The 9,812-nt window shown below is 37.3% G+C and overlaps 1 protein-coding gene across 1 annotated transcript; it reads left to right on the top strand.

Annotated features, from left to right (window-relative positions):
- The first annotated feature begins 399 nt into the window (after positions 1 to 399).
- Positions 400 to 9,778, top strand: c6.2 (complement component 6, duplicate 2). The gene is made up of 18 exons (XM_081390599.1): positions 400 to 673; positions 1,144 to 1,318; positions 1,457 to 1,613; positions 2,550 to 2,694; positions 2,837 to 2,984; positions 3,134 to 3,266; positions 3,639 to 3,749; positions 3,867 to 4,107; positions 5,755 to 5,877; positions 5,967 to 6,133; positions 6,291 to 6,516; positions 6,769 to 6,937; positions 7,570 to 7,687; positions 7,791 to 7,923; positions 8,031 to 8,225; positions 8,341 to 8,428; positions 8,971 to 9,212; positions 9,332 to 9,778. Exons 2-18 carry the CDS (start codon positions 1,173 to 1,175, stop codon positions 9,511 to 9,513), a joined length of 2,724 nt encoding a protein of 907 aa, XP_081246725.1. The 5' UTR covers positions 400 to 673; positions 1,144 to 1,172; the 3' UTR covers positions 9,514 to 9,778.
- The last annotated feature ends 34 nt before the right edge of the window (positions 9,779 to 9,812 follow it).

Genomic DNA, 9,812 nt, shown 5'->3' with positions numbered 1-9,812 from the left:
AATGATATGCTAAAGCCTGGCTGGCACGTTGACGTGTTTGGTTACAAGGTAGTTTGTGACGTCATCAGAAACACCAGCGATTTCAAACCGCGTTTTTGAGACTGTCTTTGTTTCACGGAGTTTTGAAGAGAATCAGTAGCAATGGTGTTGACGAATTTGCACATGGTGTGTCTTAAAGCATATTAAAAACACCACATAGACTTATAACATTAAAAACTTGATTTTCACCATGGGTCTTTAAGAAATTCTTAAAGACCTACAGTAAATGATGTTTTAAAAAAGTTATGCTTATTATGAATTATGAAAAAATAGGATAAAGTACAAAAGCAACCTCTATTTTGGCATGGAGAAAGGCAATAACTCTCCTGTAATAACATGTTATCCATGTACTCTCTGTCCACATTCCCATGGTCTAAAGCAGAAGCCAAGTGTCAAAGTGAAAACTTGCAGCTGCAAGGGTTTACTGGAAAGCAAAGGGGGATGGACAAGTTCTGAAGAGCGTTGAGAGAGAACGCTGAAAGAAAATTCAACCAGGTCACAAGAGTAACTTTTCCAGTGCAGCGGATTGTGCCACTGTTTTGCTGATATTGATGTTTACTCATATTGCGAACAGACACAGAGAATAAGACGTGACAGTGTGCTTACATGCTTTTTGGAGGAGTCTGAAATTGATGTGAGTATTACCCACAAGCTCAGGTACTATTAGGTTTCTGTAACTTCTCAAGAAACTCTCTGTGGTGAGGTCTTGATTTAATTGTTGGATTTATTTGAAATCAGTTTTTAATATCCAAATTTGTCAGATTAGGTTTAGGTTTGGTACCATGATATATATTTAATATTAAAAGTTTTATATTATTCAGTATTTAATTAAATTTTTTTGTTTGTTTAAATCATAAACCATTATAAACCACTTTTATCACTATTTTTGAGCACTTTTACTCAATATATTAAAGATGGTCCATATAGTATTCCATACTTCAAACCCTCTGATCTGCTTACATAAACTAAAGATAACATTCTTTCAGAATACCTCATTTGTATTCATCTGTGCAATTGAAAAATCATTATGGAAATAAACAAATCAGTTGTGCATGTGTAATGTCATTGGTGGTATAACCTACTAGCCTTCTCCCTTACCTTAAGCTATCAAGTTCCGACAGGCCTTCTTCTCTATGGATCGTACTTCCATTCCCCTTGTCCTACTCTGCAGCCTGGCTTCATTTACCACCATTACAGGATGTTTCTGTGACCACTACCTATGGAGTTCATGGTCCTTTTGCACCAAAACCTGTGACTCTGGAACCCAAGCACGTACAAGGTAACCTAAAATGATTACCTTTTTTTTCTTTTTTTTTTTTCTTGCTTCTTTTGGAAGGTTGAACCTTACATGATATTTCTGATAAAGTTTATTAAAGTTTATTATGGTAATATGTGGACTGTGCATTTGTTGTTGCAGGGCTGTGCGCTATGATGAGCACTGGACCAAAAACAATTGTTTCCAGCTGTGTCAGACACATGAGGCTAGAGCGTGTAATGTTGAGGCCTGTCCTATACATTGCCAGCTGACTGAGTTTGGACCCTGGTCAGAGTGCTCACCATGTGCCAAAAAATCTGTAAGTAAAACACACACAGCTATTTGGATATTTAAGCAAAAGTTAGTTAGGGTCCTTGAATCTGACTGGTCTAGCAAATGTAATGCAGCAGCAGCACAACAGCATTGGGACTTTTCACTGATTGTCCTTGTTTTTGCATTCCAGGCAGACTATCTATGCATTTATACACCAATAAATTGTTCAGAAAATCGATTTTGTTAATCTGTGCCATTATCATTATAGTTGTGTTGTGGCCTTACCTATTTTCATAGTATTAGAATGTTTATTAAAGTCACAATGAAATCATAATGGACAATTCATAATTTTTATGGAATATTGGTGGTAATTCATATGGTCTTGTAATCTTCTTCTCGTAATCAAAACAGCTAACAATTTTGGTTCCCAGAACGTTAGTTTTTGGTTCCCAGAACTTTCTTTTTTAAGGTTTGTTTTCGGTTAGCCATGGAAAATTTTCTTAACGGAAATAGAACGTTCGTTTTTGGTTTGTAGAATGTTACCCTAATGTTGCTCTAACATTATTCTAAGGGTATTCTTACGTTATTCTAACAATCTCAGAATGTTCCCCAACGTTATTCTAACATAATTCTAATATTCCAAGAACGTTCCCCTGTCGTTATTCTAATGTTATTCTAACGTTCTAACATGGTGCTGCAGTTTTTTTGAGCGAGTCATTGACTCTCTCATTCATTCAATCGATTTGTTAAAAATATGTTTGATTTAATGTTCGAAATTAAATGGCAATATTATATCTAAAATGTGTGTTACTGAATATCAACTAAATAAAAGCAATATCACATGCAGAAAATGTAGTTTTTCCAAATATCAGCATGGCTGGGACTATTCTACAACCGAGAACAACAACATTCTTGCTAGTGTGATATTGCTCAAACATAGTCTACTGCTGTAGTAAGTGTGTGTATATTGTGTGTGGTTTAGTTCAGAATCAGGTCTGTTTTGAGGCCGGCTCAGTTTGGGGGGGAAGAGTGTAGTCCATCGCTTACAGAGGAAAGACCCTGTCATCCCTCCAAGGAATGTAGGATTGAGCCTGTCAACTGTAAAGAGAAGTTCACCTGTGACAGTGGTAGATATCTTTACAACACATCATATTAGATTTAATGATACATGGTCTATTGATTTTATAATCTAGCAAATATGTACAGTTTTTAAATGCTTGCTCTAGAAAACAAGTGCATGATCACCAACTTGCTTTATTGCTTTCAAAGGAAGATGTATAAATGCTGCTCTGCAGTGCAACAATCAGAACGACTGTGGGGACAACTCTGACGAGAGAGACTGTGCGCAAACCAAAAAAGTGTGTGCAAGTGAACGGAGATTTGCTTTCATTCCTGGAGCAGACCTGATTGGTTATGGGTGAGTTACAGATAAAGATAATTTGCTTTCTGAAATTGCAAAACAACTTCATGGACATGGTAAGCTTCTAGAGATGTTATCATGTTGTCAGCTAAATACATCTGAGCTTGAGCTTTTCTTAAAACTGATAAGGTTATTTTTTGAATTAGATTTGATGCTGCGGCAGAGCAGATGAGAGGCGCTGTTCTGGACAACTCATTCATGGGGAGTGAATGCACTCTAGAAAAACTGAAGAGAAATTACTACCGAATCCCTGCCAACATTGAGAGATATGAAATCAAGGTGGGAAAAATCAAATTTCTGTCTGTTTGTGCTTATAATACTTTACTTGCTAGATGGAATTATATAAAAAAAAAGTATATCCAAATAACATCCAAAGAACAGATGCACAATACACTGGCATCATATATGTATATATGTATATGTGTGTGTGTGTTCAGAAGTGTGTATATATATATATATATATTCTTCCATTATTGGGCAAAACAATAATTATTGACTTTTTGAGAATTTCAACATTGGTGTATCACTAAAATATCAAATTACTCGTAATATGAGGTGCAATTTATTGTTTTATCTTCCAATCACACAAAACACATGAAATGGATCAAAGATTAGATTTTGACATTTTAATATTATTTGATTTCATTCTAGGTAGAAAATCTTGAAGATTTTCAAGTGAAAGAAGTCAAACCCCAAAAAGTCGTCTTGGCCAAAGAATCAAATCTTTTTATTAAAGAGGCAGTGAAAGCATCTCAACAAAAGGTAAGGGATTTCAAACTCTTATTTAATTTTTTCTATCCCTAACAGTACACAAATGTGTCTTTATATCTAAATTGAACACGTTGTTCACAAAGATCTGTTTTTGTTATTTTTATGCAGGACTCTGAGTTTTTCAGGGTGCATCAGGTTGTTGCCACATCAACATTCAAAATGAAATCCTCTGACCTCTACTTATCAGACCCTTTCCTTCAGTTTCTAAACAGTCTGCCACTGGAATACAACTATGCCCTTTATAGACAGATCTTCCAGCTGTTTGGGACACATTATTTCAGCTCTGGGACATTAGGGGGAAAGTATGATCTCCTTTTCCAATATGATCGAGAAGAACTGAAAACCTACGGTAAGCAGACATTATCATCTGATTGTAAGAACATTAGAGACCTTGGTCATGTGGAGCTAGTGTTGTTTTTGGCAGCCTGTTTTAATTTTAGTTTTAGTCTAGTCTTTGTGTCAGGCTGTCATTTTAGTTTTTATTAGTTTTAGTCACATTCATACTCTTTTTAGTCTAGTCTAGTTTTAGTCAACGAAAACTGATGACATTTTAGTCTAGTTTTAGTCAACGAAAACTGATGACATTTTAGTCTAGTTTTAGTCGACGAAAACTGATGACATTTTAGTCTAGTTTTAGTCAATGAAAATTGTATTTTAGTCTCTTTTTAGTAATGTGATTCTATTTAACCCAGTCAATATAGAATTTCAAACAAGGCTATCTTATTATAGGCTATTTAGTAGGCCTATATTTAGGGCTGTGACGGTGGCAGGTTTTTTTTTACCACCGCGGTAATGGACCAACTACCGGCGGTGGTTGGGGGGTTATTTAAAAAAAAAACTCGTTTTATATTTCCACACAAAGACGCGTGATATACACTCTGCGCTTTGAGAGGGATGTGGGACGCAGGAAAACACGAAGATATCGATCTCTTTATGATATCTTTATGATATCTTTGTTTTTTCTACTTGATGTAAATTGGTTTGAAGAGCGAATTTTATCCTCCACAAGGCCGAAATATTTAGGCTATGTTTGAGATTGCGCTGCCAGAGAAAGTGAAACTAAAAATCACCCGCGCGTGTGAAGCGCGCTTTACAACTAAACTTGACGCGCCCTATGTCTATATAACAAGCACAAACTGTGTTAAAAAGAATTTGACATGCAAGTACAAATGTAGGCCATCTGTCCTACAGCGTTTTTCTACGTTACCACAGTAAAGAATACGAATATAATAGGCCTAATTAAAAGCGAACCAAGAAACGTTAATACCTTTAGAAAATGGGTGAGACGTGACGTGAGTGAAGATTTGGGAAAAGAAACAAGAGATTCCATGCAGGGATGAGTCACGATTTTTGGATATTCGATTAGTTTATTTAATTATAGGATATCGAATAGGTTTTGCGATTATTCTCTAAAATAAAATCTCCATGTTCTGGCGCTGATGCGGTGACGTGTTCATGTAACCAGAGACATGCAGCTGTCACAAAGAACCGGCAAAGGTAATGATTATGAATGTGTCAAATACATCAATGAGACATTTTAATAGAATAACTAATGGAGTAATATATTGTTAAATTCGCTGATAATCGGGTGACCAGATCGCAATCCAGAATTTAAAGCCGACAAAGCTATGGGTTCACGCACAACTCTCTCATTCGTCGTGACGTTAACATTTCGTCTCGTCTCGTTTTGGTCAACGAAAATGAAGAGACATTTTAGCATAGTTTTTATTTTTTTTTAAACCACATTTAGTCTCGTTTTTATTCGTCAACGATATTGCATTATACATGTATTTTAGTCATCGTCACATGACCATGCATTTACGTCTAGTCTCGTCTCGTTTTCGTCAGGTGATAACGGTTCGTTGACGACAATATTTCGTCATAATTTTCGTTGACGAAAGCAACACTATGTGGAGCTCACGTAACTTTATCTCTCATTTATGAAATACATTGCAACTGTGCTCTCTGATCAGTGGTGTCTCCTTACAATTCCCAGGATTGACAGAAGCAGAAATGAACAGTTGCATTAGTCAGGATTCCACCATCATCGCTATATTCTATAATAGAGTCTCGCATAGCTCCACCTGTGGGAAAAATACATTAAAAACCGAATATGAAGGTAATACATACACAAATGTGCTATTAAATGACTAAAGGCTTATTTTCATTTTATATAAACTTAATTTGAAATTCTGTTGTCCATTTCAGGGTCAATTGTAAAAGCATCAGAGAAGTGCATCACATCTGTGCAAGGAGGTAGAGCTGAATACACAGCAGCCCTGGCCTGGGAGAAGAGGGGTGTATCGCCAGACAGCACTACATACCAGAACTGGATCAAATCTACAATAGACAATCCAACTGTTATAGATTTTGAGGTTAGGAGGAGAAACAAACATTTATGTCATTTGAAAATGGTCATATATTAACCTGTCAAATATTCTGGGGTATAGAAAAAAAGGTATTCAAAAGAAATGCAAATGAACTGAAAACAGGAACACCAGATTAATGTATATTTGTCAATATTTTATCTAGCTTTTGCCTTATGTGAGTTTGGTGCGGGGCTTCCCTTGTGCTGTGACAAAGAGACGGCATCTCCATAGGGCGCTGATGGAGTACCAGACTGAATTTGACTCCTGTAAATGTGCCCCCTGCCCCAACAATGCCCGGCCAGCTCTTTCCGGAACAGAGTGCATTTGTATTTGCCAGACCGGGACCTATGGACCAAACTGCGAGAAACGAGCTCCAGACTACACTGCAGGTTCACCTGCATTCCTATAAATATATGTTTGCACTAATGGAGAAAAAAAAAATGTCTATAGACATACAGATATTTCTAAGAATATACAAAATATAATATTAATATATAATATAAATAAAATAAAATTCTATAGTAATTATATATAATATAATTCCTAATTCCTAATTATACATAGTATTATTTATATATATATATAAAAAAATGACAATAATAATAACGTGCCAGTAATAAAATTCTGTCTACATCCCACAGACAAAGTTGATGGGCGCTGGAGCTGCTGGAGCTCTTGGAGTACTTGTGACGCCACCTTGAAGAAGCATCGTTCGCGGACCTGTAACAATCCTGCACCCCAGCGGGGCGGCACACCCTGCCAAGGCCTTGAGAAGCAGGTGGAGGAGTGTACCATCTCTATTTTCCAGGAGTAAGTGCCCTTTCTTATCTGTAGACTACAGAAGAGGTATCTGTGGGGTCAGAATGCGGTCATATGCAAATAAATTTGTTCTTACCTTAATGTTTGTATTGTTTTAAATTAAGGAGCGAGCGCCTACAGCTAGCAATTTGCATACAATCTCACCTATCTCTCTCACTCTCACCTCTTCTCAATTGCGCTCTTTTGCACACACTGATTTCTAGAGCAAACGCTTATTGCATAGCAAGATCAAAGAGTAAAATGTGCAAACAGTTTTTATATAGACCAAGACTACATGTGATCATGTTTCAAACCTCTCATTTGCCAGCTGTGCTTATACATAGACAGGTTTTGTTTAATTATAATTATTTTTTTTATCAGAATAGAATAGAGAATAGAATTCTTTATTGTCATTGTACAGGGTACAACGAAATTAGATGACATTTATCTCGGTGCTTAACAAACAAATAAAATTGAATCTAAAAACAAGAATGTAATATCAATATGGTGTCCAGCCATTCTCATGTATGAATTTGAATGCTTTTTAACTTACTGATGAAACAATTTATGCATGAATACATTTTCAATATGCATCGTTAATTAATATGACACGTGAGACATTCTTGTTTGTCTGTTTTTCACAGGCAAAATGTGTGCATTAATGATGATGACTTTGTGACTGAAGGGTCCCGTGAGAGCCAGCTGCCCCCTGGAGCTTCTGGCTGTCCAAAACCCCGTCCACCTGCCAACAGCCACCTGAGAGTGAGGGGACACAAGAGCTGAAACTTTTACATCACATCTTCTCCTGTTGCTGTTTATTCCTGCTTCCTTCTACAAACGTCCAACTCTTTCCTTCTAATTCCAGATCAACAAACGTCAATACGATTATGGAGATCACGAGGAGTTTGTTTGCTTCACCGGTTTTGAGCTGGACGGATACCAGCTCATTCATTGTTTGCAGGATGGCACTTGGGAGAAACCCAAAGGACAGTGCATTAGTAAGCCATAGAAATGCTGATATCATATCAAAACAAAACAATTTATGATCTGAAAGCTCATTTTGACCCTTACAGTTTTCACTCCATATGTTCTCCTATCATTCCAGAAAACGTTTGCTTCAAACCCACAGTGCCTGATGGCATGAAGATATACCCTGACAAAATGGAGTATAAAGTAGGAAGTGACATCATGCTGGCCTGCTCAGAAAGTGGCATGAGTCCTTCAGGGCGTCAGTCTTACTCGTGTGGGAAGAGTCTTGTCTGGGAGCCAAGCATTCCACAGGACATACACTGCAAGATTGGTACTTTCACAGAATAAATATGCTTTTTGCAATAATTGCCGCATACTTTGAGTATAAAGTGACATTCATTTATGTTAACAACTTTAGCTCCTTGGTTAAACATATTTTTCCACAGATAAACCCTTTGTACCAGACAGCAGCTGTAAACTTGGAGAGATACATGATGGGACTAAATGCATCTGCATGTCCAAAGAGAGATGCAGGTATGAACGTGTCCCTATTTGTGACGGTGTTTCAATGCTGCATTCCATTGACCCCAGAGGAGGGATGTCAAAGTTGGGAATGACGTCACACCCGAGTTGCCTGCATTCCATCCCAGGAAATCTAAGATGGACATAAAAACATAAAAAACCACACAGAATCCGGCACAGATAATGCCAGAGGTTGGATAGTCTACATGCACGACTGAGTTTATTGAGACATAGGCAAACAGAAATGTTAATAAACAACATATTACAACTGTTTCAGTATGGTAGATGTGCTGAGCAGCCATATTGGATTATGAATTTGGGGTTGTTGCTCTTCCTCTGACTTGAGGGAGAGTTCCCGACAGTTAAAAGTTCCTAAAGCCGAAATAAGTTCCTGGGACAAATTGTTCTGGGTAATTTCGGTGGCTTAAGACTTTCCCACTCCAGAGGACAAATGCACAAGTTTTGAGGATGAACAATAATTATTTGTATATATTAATGCTGAGGCCTGTTGGGAAATTTGACCATTAAGTACCATGAATTTGTGTATCCTGCAGAAATTATAGAGCGGACTTGTGCGTTTTCGACGCAGACAAGGAGAGTGCCATTATGATGTCCTTCTGTGCTTTTCATGCTGACCGTTGTCATGGAGACAGATTATACTTTATGAATAATGGACCGTGCAAAAATGACGCAGGCAGTCTGGACTGGGCCAAATTCAGGGCCAGTGTATCCAAGCGGAGCTCAGTGCAGGAGCCCTGTGGTTCAGACACCTGTTACGAGTGGGAGACCTGCTCAGGTGCAGATTTTATTACGAACCCTTGTGTTATATATCCTTTCAGCAGCAAAGCATTTTTGATTTGTATTCAATTGAAATAATTCTTGAAATAACACTTTTTCAATGCTTTTTCTTCTTAGTGTCAACTACATGTGAGTGCAAAATCCCCAGAGATTGTTCAAAGGATGGGAAGCAAATGTACTGCCTGAAAATTGTGAGAACTCAAAGCACACGGAGCATGAGTCTGTGCTTCATGGCTGCCATGAAGTGCAGCAAGATTGAGTTTGAACTTCTGTATGAAGGTCCTTGTGCAAGTTCTTAATTGCGCACCAATCTGTAGAAATGTTCACAGTTGAAATGCTCACAGATTTGCACCCATTATTGATTTGTACAGAAAACGCATTGATGTTTTATAGTCACTCACAGCATGCTATGCAGTAATATGTTGTGCATTGGAGCAATCTGTATATTGAATGTTGAACTGCACAATAAAATGTTATCACACATTCAGATGTTCTTGTATTTAAATGCTCTTTCATCTGAAGTGTATATATTTTTCAAACATTAAAATACTTTCTTCCATCTCAGCATGTCTCTGCATCTAAGTCATTTGTATGTTGA

The sequence above is a fragment of the Scardinius erythrophthalmus genome, assembly GCF_964197995.2.
Source record: "Scardinius erythrophthalmus genome assembly, chromosome: 17".
Taxonomy (NCBI): domain Eukaryota; kingdom Metazoa; phylum Chordata; class Actinopteri; order Cypriniformes; family Leuciscidae; genus Scardinius; species Scardinius erythrophthalmus.
This window is presented reverse-complemented; position numbering and strand designations above follow the sequence as displayed.

Bases quoted from the DNA above. Each gene is read 5' to 3' on its own strand.
- c6.2 (XM_081390599.1), top strand. From the start codon at position 1,173: ATGGATCGTACTTCCATTCCCCTTGTCCTACTCTGCAGCCTGGCTTCA. The intron at 1,614-2,549 runs GTAAGTAAAACA...TGTGTGGTTTAG, and splicing joins CACCATGTGCCAAAAAATCT to TTCAGAATCAGGTCTGTTTT. The intron at 2,985-3,133 runs GTGAGTTACAGA...TTTTTGAATTAG, and splicing joins GCAGACCTGATTGGTTATGG to ATTTGATGCTGCGGCAGAGC.